The sequence below is a fragment of the Musa acuminata genome, chromosome BXJ3-8 (assembly GCF_036884655.1).
Source record: "Musa acuminata AAA Group cultivar baxijiao chromosome BXJ3-8, Cavendish_Baxijiao_AAA, whole genome shotgun sequence".
In the NCBI taxonomy this organism is placed as follows: Eukaryota; Viridiplantae; Streptophyta; class Magnoliopsida; order Zingiberales; family Musaceae; genus Musa; species Musa acuminata.
The window spans coordinates 1,694,871-1,713,868 of record NC_088356.1 but is presented as its reverse complement, the minus strand read 5'-3'; the positions used below and the strand labels follow the sequence as shown (position 1 = coordinate 1,713,868).

General features: G+C 37.8%; 2 protein-coding genes across 4 annotated transcripts; one reads left to right on the top strand and one right to left on the bottom strand.

Annotated features, from left to right (window-relative positions):
- Positions 1–625: 625 nt before the first annotated feature.
- LOC103994055 (uncharacterized) lies at positions 626–16,576 on the top strand. The gene is made up of 18 exons (XM_009414322.3): positions 626–982; positions 1,972–2,187; positions 2,921–3,016; positions 3,449–3,501; positions 5,855–5,951; positions 7,515–7,588; positions 8,279–8,396; positions 8,477–8,587; positions 9,488–9,564; positions 11,083–11,149; positions 13,349–13,414; positions 14,049–14,156; positions 14,290–14,420; positions 14,527–14,593; positions 14,718–14,785; positions 14,873–14,966; positions 15,782–15,852; positions 15,967–16,576. Exons 1-18 carry the CDS (start codon positions 833–835, stop codon positions 16,376–16,378), a joined length of 2,076 nt encoding a protein of 691 aa, XP_009412597.1. The 5' UTR covers positions 626–832; the 3' UTR covers positions 16,379–16,576.
- A 560-nt stretch (positions 16,577–17,136) lies between these two features.
- On the bottom strand, positions 17,137–18,998 carry LOC135584409 (ankyrin repeat-containing protein At5g02620-like). Of its 3 annotated transcripts, none has more exons than XM_065163080.1 (3): positions 18,642–18,998; positions 18,119–18,563; positions 17,137–18,059 (listed from the first exon to the last, which is right to left on the bottom strand). In XM_065163080.1, the coding sequence occupies exons 1-3, from the start codon at positions 18,973–18,975 to the stop codon at positions 17,171–17,173; spliced, it is 1,668 nt and encodes a 555-aa protein (XP_065019152.1). In that variant the 5' UTR covers positions 18,976–18,998; the 3' UTR covers positions 17,137–17,170. The 3 variants fall into 3 exon arrangements, with proteins under 3 accessions (XP_065019152.1, XP_065019153.1, XP_065019151.1); XM_065163081.1 differs by having other exon boundaries at positions 17,137–18,043; positions 18,154–18,563; XM_065163079.1 differs by having other exon boundaries at positions 17,137–18,043; positions 18,154–18,998.

The following is an 18,998-nucleotide window of genomic DNA, read 5'->3' as shown; positions in this document are numbered from 1 at the left end:
TAAAAAAATAAATAGTTATTGATTGAGAAGTAACTTATTTATAGTCAATCCCAATCAATAGGAAAGTACCATATGATACTGTACAAACTGCAAAAGAGTAATATATTGGAGAAGAAGAATTTAAGTTTTTTTTTTCCTTCTAAAATGTAACAATAATACAGTAATCTTTAATGGAGTGGGTGATATTTATCGGGTTGCATGTATAAATTACACGTCAATCTCCACCGTCTGCTTTCAAAACTCTACATGAAGATAAGATCATCATTAATATCTGCTTTCAGATTTGTACTCATTAACATCTTTGTGTTTGAAGATCTTAAAGCACCACCATCATCATAGACTTGTTCCTAATGGTCGGTCGAGCTTACTCTTTGACTACCAACATCAACTTGTTAGCGGTAAATTGACTCGAGGCAACCGTGGTTTTTGGGCAACAAACCATTACCGGGTCAAAGTCAACTCGGGGCATCTCCAAGTCCGCAATTCGTGGGTCGGGCTCAGCTCGGGTTCATCATCTCTGGTCCTTCGTACCAACGTGTTAAGATACTACGCGGAGCACAGTAATGGTAGCTAATCTGCTCCCCCCACGCCACCTACCATTCTATCCTCAACCCATTATCATCTATCCTGAGGGCAGCCGGCGGTGTAGTACAAACAGACGCATTCCCCATCCCCACCGCATCGCCGCGAACTCTTCCGCCGCCGTCCGCCCTCGCTGATTCCTTCTCCTCTTCGGACCTTCCTCCACCTCTCGTCGTCCTCCGCCCTTGCGCTTCTCCTCTCCTCCCCTCCCTTTCTTGAACCCCTCGTCGTTTCTATCATCTCCTTCACGATGTCGTGGCTGAGATCGGCCGTCAACAAGGCCGTGGAGGTCGGCGGCAAGAACAACCTCACGCGCACCGTCAAGAACTACGCCGACACCGTCGTCCACCACGCCGGCCAGGCCGTGGCCGGCGGCGCCAAGATCTTCCAAGATCGCATGGTATGAACGTCTCCTTCTTGACCCTGCTGCCCCCTCGATTCGGTCTACTCGTCTTTTTCTCTTGGTCCGGCAGCATCTTCTTGGACCGTAACGATTGTGATTGGGGAATAACGATGACAAGTGGGAGTCGTTGACTTAGGGTTAATTGTTCTTGTGTAGAGTGAAATCGCTGTATTTTCTTGTGTTATGCTTATAGATTATACTTAGGGTCAGCTGCTCTAAGGGCTAACTGATACTATTGCTTGGGTATGGAACAAAGGTGATGCTAACTATTTATGATTCCTACTTCTGCAAGGGTTACTCATATTTGGAGTCTACAAGTTTGTAGCTGTCACGAGTCAATTCTGTTAAACAAGTTGAACATAGCTTTTCTTCTGTTTAGAGGTTAAAGCAGTCAAATAATCCCTTCATAGCAAAAAACCTGTATCATCAATGGAAATTAATTTTGTTTAATGTGGTTGATATGTTTTACACCTATAATCTCAGACAGCTACTGGCAATCAATAGACCTCTAATATGTTACACATGTTGCAGAATTTTCTGATTCTACACCCACTCTCTGTTCCCTCTTCCTTTTTCCTTTTCCACCCATTTTGGTTCTTCGTCTGGAACTTTAACATATTCCTGGAATAATCTTTAGCTTGAGATTATGTGAAATTCTTCTAGTTTTTTCTAATTGTCATTTTTATAGCTTAATCTTGTCTGTTTGGTATGTTCTATGGGATCTTAATGTTAATAATTTCCATTCAGTGGTAAAATTAATGAAGTTCTCAATCCATAGAAATCTTATAGCAGGAGCATAAACCAAAATACTTGCTGCCGGTTAAGTTTACATGCTAATCTTTCCAAACTGCAGGATGGGTTGACTTTTGTTATAATCACATAATTATTGCTGAGACAAGATATTTTCATAATTTCATTTCTTTGTTTCTAGTATAGGATTGTGATGAGATTACTGTTTAAAGTCACGAACTACCTTTATTTTACAGGGTATTCAAAACTATAGAAATTTCAAACAAACTGTGAAAAGATTGGAAGAAGCTGCTGTATCCTACAGGGGAACAGAGAGAGTTCAGCTACTACGAAGATGGTTGTTTGCTTTGCAGGAAACTGAAAGGGTATATGGAAGTTCAATTGATCACAAATCTCTTAAACAAACCCCTTTATTTGATGAGAGCAACTCATCCCATGGAAATGTTTCCTCGGTCAGTACATTAGTTGCTTTAGCATCCCTATTCTTATGAACAGATCTTGCTTTAGTGAAATAGTCACCCTTTTGTTTCTCAGCCGTGTAACTGATATATACACACACACTTCACCTAAATTACATTCTAACTAAACTGTACAAATTTATGATACAAGACTTTTTAGACACTTAGAAAAACAATTAAACATTCTAAACTTGAATCAAGTTACTAATTAACTTTTTCAACTCAATTGCTACATAAATTATGACCCTTAAACATGAATTACAACTCTAAAATAGGATTTCTACCCTGTGCCAAATGCACTGTTATTTTTTTGAAAATTATAATTTTCTTCTTGCTCCTTTACTAATTATGTCACCGTTACAATATCTTTATTTCAGTAGAAAAATTTCAACTCAATTGCTACATAAATTATGACCCTTAAACATGAATTACAACTCTAAAATAGGATTTCTACCCTGTGCCAAATGCACTGTTATTTTTTTGAAAATTATAATTTTCTTTTTGCTCCTTTACTAATTATGTCACCGTTACAATATCTTTATTTCAGTAGAAAAATTGCTAACATCAATATTGAACTACTACTTGGAGAGAATCAGGTTGATAGATTACCAACATTCAACTTGTTACACTTCATGTTGCAAAGAAAGTTTGGACTTGGTAATAAGTGACTTAAAAGCTTACTGATGTTTGAAGATTGTTTCTATTTGCTTTGTATTGTTATTTGCAGATTCTTTATGTTGATACGGAAGTGGGGGGTGAACCCATGAATTTCCGGGATGTGTTTCTTTATAGCCAAGCTCTTGAAGGGATTACATTGTCCATGGTTAGTTTAGCTATATTGCTTATAATTTACAAAATTCTCTTGTTGTTATAATAATAATAATAATAATTTTTTCAAACGGAAGAAACTATCTATTAGTCAAGGAGTCTGATACATCCAATGTTCTGTTTATCAGAGCACAAAACATTGCTAAACTCTTGTTGTTATTATACAACTAAGTTTGTGCATATCTTAGCTATTCTATTGTCTATACCATATAATTAGTGTCATATGCCATTATTAGAGATCCAAATCGATTATTCATGTAAAAAAGGGTCTCTTTTTACATTTTTTTTATATGATCCACAAATTTGGGAATTGTTACCATTTATCACTCCAGTGTAATTTTGTCAATTTTCTGATTATTTTGCATGTTGGGTAGTGTTCTTTCTGATCTGGAAGTTAACCGCAGGTTAACTCTTTTCTATGACTCAGATTCTGGAGGTTCCAAATGATGAAGAAGTTTCTCTGCTCCTGGAAATATTTGGGTAGATGTGCTTCCACATTTATCATTTTGCTGTTTTCTTTGTCTTTATATCTATTTTATGATGATAGGTATGTACAAAATTGGATGTCTATGATTGTGATATGATCATTGTGTTCTTTCTGTTTTTTCTTAGTGATACTGCCTTGGATAGGTTTCTTTTTTGAGTTTTGTATTAGATCGATGTTAGCAACTCCAGTAAGATTGTTAATATTGATATTGTATAAAAAAACCCTGTGATCAAACTGCCTCGTAATATGAGGTAAGTTGTTTAAATATTTGTACTATTCATTAGATGTATGGGAAATAGTGTTCATACAATTTAAATTTCAAGTGGCTATCTTGCTATGCAGTTTAAACCTTGGTCCTTTAGGTGACAATGGAGCAACATCACTGGTAATGCCAATACTCATCCTCTTGATTTAACTAAAGGTGTTGTCCATGCAAAGTTCCATGGCAGGAAAGCATCTATGTAACCAATCCCAATTAGCTGAGACATTATGGCTTGTTTTTTGTATTAATATTAGCAGTGGTTATGGACTTTTTATGGGTCTATTTCTTCATGATCACCCTGTATCTTATATACCTCTAGAATGGGGTTTGACTTCCTTTTAGCATTTTATTTAATCTTTTAATTTGTATTTGCTAGTTTATCTTATTTAAAAGCTTTAGTTTTTCTTACCATGATATCAAAGCTATAAGGCTTATTAGTAGGGGCAAAGCTAGTACTTTCATGCCAGAAAGGCATTATGGACATGATCAATTTATTCTTTTTGATGAAAGTGGGCTTGTCCATTTTATGAATCAATTTATGGACCATGGCCTATTCGACATAACAAATTCTTTCTCAACTAATTGAAGAAAAATAGGGAAAAGAATACAACATGAGTTCCTACCAATGTAGGGTTTGGAGAGGATCAATGTATACAACCTTGATGTGAAATTAAGACTTGCTTACATGAGAACTTCTCAGGGGGTCACCATTTGAGTACTACTCTTGTCAAACTACTATTAAGTTTGGAGTTTTGATGAAATCCAATGCATAAGTACTGGAAATATCTTTAAAGATTTAGTTGAAGCCTTGAGAGAAAAGCCTTATATCTTAGACTCTGAAAGACAGCACTTTAGTTCAACTGTTTAAGATGGTAAAAAGATGTCAAAAGGAGACCTCTCCATATAGATGCCCCAAGTTAGATGAGGTTGATTGATTATGCTTGGTAGTGCAAGGAGAATAGAGGAAGGCCTAAAAAAATTATATTAGAAACAATAAGAAGAGGATTTGCAACTTAGTTGGACCCATGATATTACCCTAATAGAGTTCAATAGTGGGAAGAGGTCCATGTCCCCAAACCCTAGTAGTTGGCACATTATGTCATACCATTGTTGTTATGCTTAATATCAAGGTTCGTCACACTGTGGCATATCGCTCGATACAATCGATACATACCGGTCCGATAGAGGACCGGTATGTGTGGTATATCGGTACACCCTCATATATTATATGTTGGTACACTTGGTATGGCTCAGTACAACTCAATATGTTTCGTATCGATAACTGGTTGATACACCGATACGGATCGGTAAGATGAACCATGCTTAATATAATAAATGTTTAATAATTGCAAGTGCATTATTTACATAGCATAAGTCTATATTTCCTAACTTTGATACTCACATTTTATAGTGGCTTGCCAGCATGCTCACTAGCAAGGGTTTATGATGTAGAATTGTCTGAAGGGTGTAAAGCTTATGGTTTCTAATTTTCTATATTTTTTGGCATCTCAAATCCATCATCTTATTCCGAACATCAAACACTTTTTTGTTAGCCTTTTACCTGTAACTTGATCTAAGGTGATTTATGTTCCTTTGGATACTTCACAATTCGGATATGATTAGCAGACAACCACGAAAGAAGACTTACAATTATCCTAATCTGTTAATTATTATCTGTTCTTTGTTGGTTGTTCAATCTTTGTCCGCTTTGTGTGGAATAGGAAGGTAATGTCTTCTCTCATTAATATTACAACTCCTTTTTGTTTACTTGACAACATATGTTGGTTTATTTTTTCTTTGTCAAATCTTTTCCATGTCTAAGGTGAATAACAAAGCTAACATGCAACTAGAAGTTAATAACCAAAATAGTTTGGACTAGCTTGACCCAAATAGTTATTCTTAAGGATCTTTTGTTGTTTTAGTTGAATGATATTTCACATTTTGTTTCAGTTTTGGATGTGCCCAATTTAATTAATACTTATGAACATTTCTGAGTTACATGCTATAAAGAACCTTGCTATTTTGCTGTTTTACTTTTTAACTATGATATGTTAAATCTTTTGTGTTTGGTTGATTTTATGCAGACACTGTTTGACAGGGGAAAAGGAGATTCATAATGCTATTATGAGTAGTATACAGGACCTTGCAAAAGCATTCTCAAATTATCAGGAGGAAGTGTTGGTATGTATCGTTGTTTCTTTTATTTATACCACAAGATGTGCTATGTTTTCTGTTTCACATTGCTGCTCATTTAATATGTTCCATTTAAGTAAATATGCACACACATTTTTCAAGTATGAATACAGAGATATAATTCGGTCTGTGAATCTGTCTAGATATGAAAAAAAAATATCTTCTGGAGTTGTTGTCCAAATCATTAAGTACTCTCAAATACTATGAATACCGATTTCTATCATTTGATGTTTTATTTTGCAATACTTCGGTCAAGATGAATGACTAATGTGCAAGAATTTGAATGGTTGTGAAGTTTGTTAAATGTGATTCTCATGTTTACAAGGTGTTTGTATGGTTGTTGGGGAAAATACTATAGCACAAATTCATCATGTTTGTTTAAGCTTGATATATCATAATATATCAAGCTTAAAATTGTTGAGCTTTGCTGAAAGTTCTTTTTTAGGTTTTTGGAAGGAAGGTTGAGGCTGTACATTGTTCTGACATTTGCACTGCCTGAGGCATTTCTCAGGCAAACTGTACAACTTCAACAGGAAAATGCTCACTCTTGTTATCATTTGCTGCTACTCAAAATATTGATATATTTGGTTTTGCTGGTGATGTCTGAGTATGACAATAGTTCTAGTGTAAAAATGATACTTCACTAATATTCTCATACTCATGAACAAACGGAGATTTGAAACTCTTTATTCCATTGTAGGTTAGTAACATGTTTGTGTTACAATTTTCACATTGTTTCGGCATTTCAGATTTCTTAATTACTTATTTTAATGTTGTTAATTTTGATTACCATGAAATGGATGTTGATTGTTATGATTGAAGGATGTCCTTATTAGATATTGTAGCATGATTATTGGTTTGTGCTACTGCATAAATGATGCTGGATATTCTGAGTAATTTGCAAGACTGATTTTGATCTTGGTACTGTATTAATAACATTGCCGTTTGGACCAAAATGGGTCCAATATCAACCGGTACAAGCTGATATCAATGGAGAAGTATGGAAAGAAAGAGGAAGTGGAAAAAATCTTAATTTTTTAATCTTTCTTCTTGCTTCCAAAGTCCTCTAGAAAATTGGTATTGTCATGGCTATCATCATAGTTAGTTGTGTGAGCACTAGACTGGCATTGAAACACTTGATTAACTTTGTTTTATAAATGGTATATTGCAGTTCGATTATAACCCCTAAGATGTGGGAAGCCTTACAACCAAAGGTTTTGTAGGACTGATATATGTCACTTGTTCTGAGTCGTATACCATGAATTTAATTCCTGTTTTGCATGTGAAATCAGGCTGTTTGCTTGCATTTGAATTTCTTTTTAAAGATATTTTCTGAATCAGTACCTTGACTTGCATTGAAGTGTGATTTTACATAACCAGATACATTTATTAGGTGATGTTTCAGTGAGTTTTATCAGAAAATTTTGATGGTCTTTCAATGTGAGTTCTTATGTGAGTTTTTCTATTCATGCTATGTCATTCGTGACGACATTATGATGATACTTCATATATGGTGAAACAATGATGTGCTATCATATTAAAATATTTCAGGTGAAGCGGGAGGAACTGCTTCAGTTTGCTCAAGGTGCAATTTCAGGACTAAAGTTAAATGCTGATATAACAAGGTCATCAATCGGACTTGCTTTTATTGTTCCTTCAGTTTCATGCCCATGCAATATGTGTTGCATTGCAAGTATCTTTTTCTGATTTACTTAAAGAGGAAAATGAGTTAATATAATAATCTTTTAAAATTTGGATTTTCAAGGAACTGACAGGAAATTCTTAATCACCATATTCTCCCATCAGTTAAGTCGCATAAGACTTTTGCAAGCTTAGAATATGGGGAAAGAAATTGAAGGCCATTGCAATGATGCCTTTACAAATTTTTCATATAAAATTATTGTACTGTTAACACTTGCAATATGGAAATAGTGGGGTTAATGAACCAAGCTTGATGGAACAGGCCTCTGTTTGTGGTTCGGCCAACTGTTCAGTCTTGGCTTGACAGAACTCGAACAACTCGGGTTAAGACTGCGATCTAGGTTAAAACAAGCAGGTTTATATGTCTGCTTAAGGTCAGGTTATGCAGGCTGTGGTCAGATTGCTTTACTCACAAACTCAACATAGATTTAGGTTGGTTCAGACATTTGCAACCCAGGCTCATCTCGGGCTTGTAACTTCGAAATGCAAGTGTGATATTTTAGTGGCTTGGTTCATGATAACTCACCCATTCGTGCCCTGCTTAAGTGTCATTCTTGTCTTCTTTGGATTCTTCTGCATGTCATGTTCCATCATAGATGGTTTCATATTTTCAGGTTAGAATATGAAGTCTCAAAGCTTCGAGAAAAGGTTGATGGGATGCAAGCATTGCAGGTGCCTTCAGGCGAAGATCATGTTGGAACGTCTGAAAAGACAGCTTTTGCCTCAGTCGAGGTAAGTTTGTTATTCAAGACTTCAGGCGAAGATCATGTTGGAAAGTCATAATAGAACTTAAGTTTCCATTTTTTCTGTAGGCCCTAAAAAAAGCACTGACAGAGGTTCGGATCTGCTCTAGATTCGAAGGACTGCTTTTGAAGAAGAAAAAGATAAAAAGTGGGGAGTCATTGGAGATCCATTCTCAAAAGGCATGCTTATTATTTGTTGTTTGCTTCTGAATTTTCTAGTGTATGTACATATAGCTATATGCTTCTATTTTGTGCTAATTCCTATGAGCAACATGTGATGTATTTGGCATACAGTTGGAAACTGTGTCAATTACGCTGATCTATTTTGCATTAATTAGTGAATTTTACCATGTAGAAACTTCCTGGAATGGTCTTTTGGAGCATGATAATGATGCCCATTCTTTTGTCATCAACTCTTTTGGGAAAATATCCTCTGCCTGCTTGTTGATATAACTTTTTTTGAACTGCAGCCCAAAAAAAAAATTTTTTTTTTGAACTGCAATAATATTCTTACTGTTAGAAGATCCCACTAAATATCCTTTTCTGGATTAACAATCTTGAGAAAGATTGAGGACTGAGCAGAACAAGTGCCTTATTGGTGTTGTCTCTTCCATTGAAAATTAGACATTGTAGCATATAACTTATTCATTATATCCAAGGATTTAGCGCTCTCATATATATTCTTTGTGTTTTCCTGTGCCATGGCCAGTCTTTTATTAAGCACCATTTGCCATTTTGCTGCCTTTGTTTTTGGCTGGTGATCGAAAACAGTAGTACTGTTATGCATACTCTCCTTGATACTTGAACACATTTTTTATTTCAAACTGTGGCTTTTGTTTGTCAAGAACTAAATTGGCATTGATGCTCTAAATCATAGCTGGCTGTGATGTTTCCATGCTGCACCATTTTTGTGCTGGTTCATTGCTGGACACAATTTTTACCATGATATGTCAAGCACCTATTCTATGTAGGTGATAGTTTACTGTAGTTTCTTGCTGATATCAATTAATGAATGCTTAGAAATGACTAAGTTTTGCCACAAATACGAAAAGATATATTTTAACAATGTTTATCTGGCAGGTCGATAAATTAAAGGTTCTTGCAGATTCTCTTGCCAACTCTTCCTCAAAGGCAGAAAAGCGTATTCTAGATCACAGGTCCCACATAACACTTGTATATTATTTTCATTATCTATTGCAGCTTTAATATTAAATTATGGCTTGCATTCTCTGAACTGTTTACTTGTGCTGGACATAGGCAAAGAAGATTATTAAATGACTTGTAAATAGTTTACTAGAGCCACAGAGGATAGACTCGTTAACTTGGTTATGTAGATTTGATGATCTTGTTACTATTTAGTGATTTATCCTTCCCATGACTCTTGATTATACAGAGGATAATTTTAAACATAAAAAGGAACACGTCATACTTTGACCCTTCCTAGACCCTGTATTGGGGAGCCTGTGGGAGCCTTGTGCACTAGGTTCACCATTCGAAAGGCAAATAAATAAGATTTAAGTTATTTCTTCTTGGTTCTCTTATTGGCTTCATTATATGCTGAGGATGGAAAGAAAAAATTGATGGTTGACGTAAAAAATCAAGTGTCTAAAGGGCATGTGAGTGTTCTGATAAACAATCAGGAGATTGGGTGTTTGAAATTGTTTTGCATGTATCCCGGACTTCTAGTACTTCATGTTCCATTTCCAACTTGTTGGATATTGTTGTTAACTTATTGTTTTCTCTGAAAATGGCAGCTTTATTCACTTGTTCATGTTTGAAAAGCTCTGCTTGCCACGCCATGTAAATTACTTAATCTTCATTTTCTTCTAAAATATTTTTGATATCATCAAACCAATATACTCAACACATGCCAAGCTACGAGCATGGGTGCAGCTGAAGAACACATGCTCAACACTCAGTCTCCTCTTGCCCTCTATAAGAGGACAGTACTTTATCATAACATGCTAATGCTGTCCAACCATTCACCATTAGGGAACTGATACATGACAGCTTCCACCGGAAGCTTCTAACAAATAGCAATATGCAATAGAAAGGTGCCATACGGCTTCCCAGTTAGACCAAACAGTGCTGGTGCAGGGATCTGTAGTCATGAGGAACTTATAGGCACTTTTGAAAGAGGCCATGGCAATCAGGAAGCCAAACCTTAGAGAAGAGGTACGGGGAAGACTTAAGAAAATTTTACAAGAATCAATAAAAATAAATTTAAATGCTTTTGACTTAACTAGGAATATTGCTCGACATTCAATTCAATGGTTGAACAAGATCAATGTGGCCAACCCAACCCTAAATAATTGGGACATTGTAGTTTGTGATAATGTTTGGTCTATGATATTGTTTGGTGCCTGTGAATGAAATAGATGGTGGTTCAGTCTTGATAGCTGTTTATTCATTTACAAATATTTATCTTGGATAAATCAGTTATGCTTTAAAATTATGAGATCAAGAATTTTCTAGAATGTCATAGATGTTCATTGTTTAATTAGTTATATGTAAAGGAAGGTGTAAATTGTTCTATTGCCTATTCTCAAGTCTAGCACAATTTATACTTTCCTCTACCAATTATTTTACTATTCTAAGATCTTGAATTTGTGGTGAGTTTCTGGAAGAACATATTGCATGGTAGTCCACTTATGTTTTCTCCATCTCTAAAGCAGGCATCAGAAAGAAGAGGCTCTTAACTTTCGTGTAGCTAAAGCTAATGAAGTTAGTGAAGTTGAAAAGGTAAATATATGACCCATTTATGCAGATCCATATGACAGTCATTAGGATTATTATGATGATAGTTTGTACTTTGTAGCATGGTATGCAATACCGAATCGTACCATCCGGTACAGGCGGTATGTACCGGTCCGATGGTATACCGGTATGCGGACCGTTCGGTACCGGTACAGTGCTACAGTGTTACACTGTAACAATGCTACAGCGCTATAATATTATACTGTAGTAGTGCTACAGTGCTACATAAGGAAAAAATATATAAAATTATTCGGTACACGCCTGGTGTACCGCTCGGTACGCTGGTACTGTACCATACCAAGTCAACCTCGAAACACCGGTACGGTACGGTACGGTATTGCATACCTTGCTTTGTAGTATCGTAGGCCATCGTTATATCCTTATAAATGTTTCAAAATCATAATTTTACAAGAAACATGGATGCCGTTTCTTCGTTAAATCTTTAGTAGTTTTATTGCTTCTTGAGGTATTTCTGTTTAAAGCAAAAATATTATAGGTCCTGTTGTGTTAAACAAATGCCTAGCTCATGGACAAGTAGCTTCAGTGAAAGCCCATAGTCTTATTCATCTTTTCCTATATGATCCTTATATTTTCTATTGATAATCATAGTTGCTATTAGTCTGATGGCTATGCTTGCATTTACTAAAACAAAGTTTGCAAAGATTTTCTTGGTCTGAAACAGATAAATGGGAAAATTGTGCTTGATAATGTTTCCCTTAATACATGAATGAACTTCCTGCTAATGTTCCATCAGTGTCCTGCTTTTTGTAGGGTGATCATGAATAACCTTCTTTCTTAATGTATCACTCAGTAAGATTTTAAAAAAAGAAAAAAAAAAGAAGGGGTTGAAGACAACTTGATGAAACTTGTGACTACATCATCTACTGGATTACCTGAAGTCCCAAATTTCATTGCACTGACTCGTTCGTAACACCTTAAGAGCACTGTATTCTTTATATTACAGCGTATGTTCCTTGGTACTTTGTCCTTCTTTGTGAACTTTCATCACCACTATTAAACCTAGTTTAATCATTTACCTAATGTATGCATAATGAATAGGAATGTTGGCCCTATGAAAGAGTATTTACAAAAACTTGTCTTATCAAGATCAATATGTTTTGGTGAATGTGTTGGGTTATGATAAGAGACAATTTACAATTATGAGCCATTTGAGAAATATTTACAATCATGAGCAATTTGAGGCATTTCATATCAAGGATAAAATGAGACAGAATCATTTAAGATGCATGGATATGTGCAAAAGGAGATCTATATATGTGTTGGTTTGATAAAATGAGTTAGGATCAAAAAGTGTTTAGTGTTATTGAGGTGAATATGTATAGGTGGATGTTGGTTTACTAGAAAGAATAAGAAATATTTACAATCATAAACGATTTGATGCAGTTTACATCAAGGAAAAATGAATCAAAATAAGATGAATGGACATGTCCAACGGGAGATATATAGATGTCAATTAGATGAGGTGAGTTAATTAGTAGTAGTGTGAGTTAAGGTAGAGGAATACCTATGAGTACTGCAAACAATAAAAGAAAAGATTTTTTTATTGCTCTTCTCTTGACTTGTGTTATTATCCTCATAGAACTCAATAGCAGGAAAAGCAACTAGCAATGTTGCTGCTTCTTTGGCAAAAAAGTAAGGTTTTTTTCTTAATATCAAGTTTCTTCATTTTGGTTTTTGCCAAGTTTTGTTGATATGGTATGTCTATTGTGCCAACCTTTAAAGGGCTCAAGCATGATACATGATAAAACTAGGAAAGTTCAAGAACTTGTTCCTTGCAACTCAAATTCCAGATCCTTGAGGTTCACTCGTTTCTTTTTCTGCATTTATTTTGCAGAAATCTTTAAATTATTCATGATTTTCTTTCTGTAACCCAATTTCCCATCTATCGATACATCATCTGGTTTCATGTTATCTGTTATTTAAATTGTAGTTATCCAATTAATGTTAAGTATTGAGTCTATTGCTTCTTGTGATTGTTCTTATTGATCTATCAAAATAGTTGACATGGTATTAGAGCATTTTTTTAAGCTTGTAGTTGTAGGTCATGAATCTTATTCATTAATTTGTATGAAAACTTCTAATGCACCCACTTGAGCTATTGTGTTTGTAGAGTTATGTCTTCCTGGACAACATTTATGAGTTTCTTTTGCCAATTCATGTCAGGAACTGCTCGCTGAGATTGCTGGACTGGAGAAACAAAGAGATGAACTTGAGGCTCAACTAAAGAAGGTAATTTTTATCTCAGGATAATTTTATTTTATATTACTTTTATCTGAAGCCTGTTGACATCACTCAGTTGCTCAATAATCGAAGTTACTAGGTGAATTACAATGCAAGGATTCTGGAAATTCTGGGCCTACATGAATAAAATGATGTTAAGTCAGATGACTAATAAGTAATAACTATAGTCACTGATTTACTATGCTGTTATCAAAGGAGTTCAAGTTACCAAGTATGCAGTTGTATGATGCCACCATTTGATACTGTCAAAAATCCTTGAGCTGCTTGTCATCTGGTGTTATGTATTCTGAAGTTGTTACCGGCTGCTTGTCATCTGATTTTCTGTCTCTTAAAGTTGTTACTTGTGCTGTTGCCTAGTCACCTAAGCTATTGTCTGTGCTTTGGTACTAGGCTACGTCTATTGCCTGAGATTTTCTACTTTACAAACAACACGGGATGTCACAATGTGATATAGCTTCTAAAATCATCTTCCAATTTATGTTATGTCATTGAAACTTATGTGATTCACAATATTTTGTTATTTTCTTGAAGCCAGTTCTGGACTTGAATGATTCAAAGTCATTTGTTGCAATCTGGAAGCCAGTTCTGAGGCATAACATCACACAACATTGTTACTTCGTAGGTTAATATTTCTCTGGCAGCTGTTGTTGGACGACTCAATAAAACCAGGGAAGAGAGAGACCAGTTTGACGAAGCAAGCAATCAGATTGTTTTGCACCTGAAGACAAAGGTTCTCAATACCCAATCCTTGGTTTATAAAAATATATTCTTGTAAACATAGTGTGAGAATCCTAGTTCAAATTGAAGTACCGAGTTTTAGTTTAGTTTAAGTACTGAGCCTTTAAGGTTTCTATAAATTTCAGGAAAATGAGCTTGCAAAATCTGTTGCTTCGTGTAAAGCAGAAGCTGATATTGTCCATGTCTGGATTAATTTCTTAGAAGATGCATGGCAGCTCCAATCTTCATACACAGACCTGAAGGACAGACAGATTAGGTATGCTTTCCATGCCTTTTTGATAGATTTGGATCCATGATCTGGTTCAGGATGCATGTCTACTAGTTGTTGTTTCGTTCTTCCATGTATTATCTTCTTCTTGTAGTGATGAGTTGGAGAAATGTGGGAATTGTTTTCTGAAGTTGATCAAACATCACCTTTCTGCTTGCAAGGTATTGCTTTATCCATTAGCATATTTTGGAAATACTTCAGTTGTATATAGGTTTTGTTGTCTTGATGGACACTAATATAATATTTGTCTTGTTTGACCTTGGCCCATTTCTGTTATTTGTGTAGGATGAACTTAAACCTTCTATTGCTCGTATCAGCACATTTGTGGAGAACTTGAAAAGATTAAATGATGGGTAATATACTTATATCCTTAGCCCTTCAAGGCAGTGGAAGGCATATTTTCCCATTGATTGAATGCCTTTTGCCATTATGATTTGCAGGTCAGAAGCGATGCAAAATCCTGATGATAAGATATCTAAAGAGTCAAACCCAAGGAAATATGTTGAAGAGGAATACTTGGCAACTGAAACAAAGGTATTCTACTGCATTGCTTGAAAATAAGTTTACTTATTAAATGTTAGAAATTTATGGGTTACAAAGAAGTGGAAAATGTGATCTGTTAATATGTTGAACCTTGTGGAAGTAATGAATGAACTATCTTATGATGCTATGCAGTGAATTAAAAAAAAAAAAAAGCATGTTGGTCCTTGTAAAAGCATTGTGAACTGACTTTAATCCAATCTTGTTTAATTTGACCACCTTCTCCTCTGTTGATCATGAAGAGTTTATGGACCTAGAAAATATTTTTTTAATCCAAAATCTCAATACTGTTAATCTTGATGAAATTGTTGTTGATTTTGCTAGAATGTGACTTTATGATAAATTATCATGTCATAAAGCAGTATTGTTTGCAAATATGACAAAAGCTACATTATTACAATTTTGTTGAATTTCTTGTCACGGAATATATACTGCACAAGCGAGTCTGTCATTTTGCTTAGTGGTTTTCCAGACCGAATTTTAAGCGGAACTTGATTATTGATTACCGGTTTTCTCGAAGGATAAGAGAGATTGCTTCTGTTTATTCTCTCTGTTTTATTAAACTTTGAAGTTATAATTTGATATTTTCCCAAGTCATAGACCAAATTATCTTCAGGAGTTTTCACATTCCGCCAAGACCAACTAATTTGTAAATGCTACAATCGGTAACCGTATTGAGAAGTTTACCATAGGTATTTCTTACGACTTCTCTTAGTTTACCGATGGGTCTAAATGGAGTTCTTGACAAGTGAATCTTTCTTCCACCGATGGTTATGTTTATCATGACGAATCATACAATCTCTTTCCAGATCGTTACTGCCTTCAGCGTGGTTGATCATATGAAAGAGTTGTTTTATGCTGATATGGAAAATGGTTCCAGGTACTGCATATTTTATGCTCTTCTGGCGTTCTTAGTGTGTGAATGTCTCCTTTTTCCATGTGAACTTCTTTTCTTTCCAAATGAATTCTGACTCATGGTCATCTTTGTCTGCAGGAGAGATGATCCTGATGTCAAGGAATTATTTGAATCAATTGAGAAAATGAGATTGGACTTTGAATCCATTGAAAGACCTTTTCTAGAGATTGAAGTTCCAGAGAAAATGATGATGGAAGATGATTCAGAAAAGGGTTCACCTGTTGTTCAGATCTCCTCTTCACCAAAATTCAAACGTGTGGACTCACCCAAGTCACCTCAACCTGTTGTTCAGATCTCCTCTTCACCAAAATCCAAAGGTGTCTACTCACCGAAGTCATCTCCCAGGACCGCAGACGAGATATTAGATCCGGAATCAGAAATCGCAAAGTTAGAAATGGAATTTGGAAAAGCGGGCAGGGATTACTCGACTGAGGAGATCGGAGGGTGGGAGTTTGATGAACTTGAGCAGGAATTGGGGCCAAATAAATAGTTGGAATTCGTGTACTCAGTTTGGGTGAAATGATGATGCTCACAGTACTCGGCGAGTTACGATCAACATCTGCTTTATCTAATTTAGGGGGACCTGACTTGAACAAAGAAGTTATTTATTGGCTGTATATTCTTTTGTATATCCTTTGTATCTACCTACTTTGATACCTCAGGTTTTAAAACTGTAACGTTTGCAATACCGATCCGTCGCTCTCTGAACTTACCTGCCTGTGACATTTACATGATGAACATGTCGTACTCCGGCACGTGTTTCGGATGCGGTGCGGTGCGGTGCACTGCCTCATACCCTCCTGATACAGGCCATGTCCAGCGGCCGTGTCATTTGAGTCGCTCGAGCGCCTGCGTGCTTTGGTACATTTAGGTCGGAGACACGCATATTGGTTGTATGTACTCTTTTCACGACTTGTGGCTTGTGGATCGTGATGTTTCTCCTTTGCTCATGAGCTGAATGCATTAGTGTACTACAGATGTTGTTCCAAGAAGCTCAAGTTGATCAACCGGTTTTCCCAGATTGCCAATCCGTAATCTGCAAAAGCTTATCCGAAGACTTTGTTCAACGGAACAAGCTGTTCTATGGATTGTACAGAAAGCTGGAGGATCATTAGCGCTCTCGGTCTCATCAGGGGACTCCAAAAAGAGAGAAGCATGTGGAAGAAGAAGTTATAGTGCCTGTCCATCTTTCTTCCCGACATTTTTGTTTGCCAGGAAAGAACACATCGTAACACTGACATTGGCTGAACTGATGGTGGTGTCTACGTTATGGTTTCTACTCTCAGATGGCGTACATCTTCTTGTACTCCTTGTTGACCCACTCGCTGTCTGACATCCCAGAGACGGACCACGACCGCGATCGACCGAGCGTTGCCCGCCGGATTTCCCTCATCTTTTTGGCTTCGATTCGATGGGCAATCACCCAGTAGAGCATGGTGCCCAGCGTCGTCGCCAGTATCACCGTCCCTATGACCGTCACCCCGATCGCCAGCCACTTCTGTGTACGCCCCACGACGATGAAGCAGAGGGCGAGGAAGGCGACGCTGATGAGCACGCAGGCTATCCACATCAACTTGTTGATGATGGCCATCATCTGCTTCTTGGCCTTGCTCTCGATGACCACCACGGACGTCTGCACCACCACGACGGCCAAGGATATGAAAAGAGCCACCGAGTCGAAGACGAAGAAAATCATGAACGGCGTTTGATGCGCCACATTGGCTTCTCCTAGCGTCAGCCCGGGAGCTAAGTTGTCGGACTCTACGTATTCCCCGGGAACCGTGAAGATGGCGGCAAATGCGACGCTCGCGATGAGGACGGCGACGACGGTGTTGGAGTTGATGGCGTTGTTGAGGCCCTCCTGGTGGAGCTTGTTGAGCCTCTTCGCGATCCCCTGCACGCGCCTCCGCGTCTGGCGTGTGTGCTCCAGCTGCGAGTGAACCTCGTGCTTGATGTCGCTCACCGTCTGCTTTAGCTCCCGCGCCGGGTTCGCAGGAGGGGGCTTCATGGTCCTTGCGCTCGGCACACCGTGCTCCAGGAGGACGCTGGCAACCTCCATGTGCCCCATCTTCTCCGCAGTGTCGAGGGCTGTCTCCCCTGACTTGTTGATAGCTTTGATCTCAAGGTCCTTTATCTCAAGTAATCTCTTGACGATCTGCAACGACGCATTGCTCCTTCATCTCACCCTCACTGAAAGCGATATCCAAAACACAAAGATCCTGGCAAGTACAAGGATGTGCAAGCCAGGATCACAGAGCACTTCACCTGAGCGCGGCCTTTCCTTGCTGCTATATGCAGTGCTGTGTTGCCCTTCGTGTCCACCAGGTTAAGCAAAGAGGGCTCGGACTCAAGAAGCTCCACCACCAACTCCAGGCTTGTTGCCTTCACTGCCATGTGAAGTGCAGTCTGGCCTTTCTTGTCAGTTCTGGTGGCAATCGCGGATTCCTTTCTTAGAAGAGCCTTGACGACTTCCAAGTGCCCATTTCTTGCGGCGGAATGCAGCGCAGTCTTGCCGTTGCTCCTGGCGATCAGTGCGAGGCTCTTATCAGTTTCGAGCAGGAGGTTCACCACATCGATGTGGCCCTGTGTTGCCGCCGTATTTAGCGCGGTGGTGTTGGACAAGTCCACCGTCAGCGAGAGCTCCGGAAGAGCTTTGAGCAGCTCCTTCACCACATCTGGCCGATTCAGGAGTTGAATGAGATCGAGCAAAAAATGACAGGCGCAATAGCTAGAGATGATGACATTTGCTGTACCTACATCCCCTTGCTTGGCGGCGATGTGCAAAGCGTCGTACCCATTCTTGGCCCTTATCTCCGCCATCGCAACGTCGTAATGCTTCATCATCTCGTGCACCACATCGACGTAGCCATACTCGGCAGCCACGAACAAAGCGGTCTCTCCCACCTGGTTCTGCTTGCACAACAGATCCTTCAGTTCTCCGTCATTCGTTCCCGAGAGAATCTCCTTCGCCACCACTAAATTCCCTGCTCTGGCCGCGGAATGCAGCGGCGTGTCGTCCCGTTTCCCGGTCAGTTGTTTCGTCATCTTCTTCCTGCGGATGCTCTGCTGCCCGCCCGGCGAGTCCATCTCGCTCTCGTAATCTCACAAAC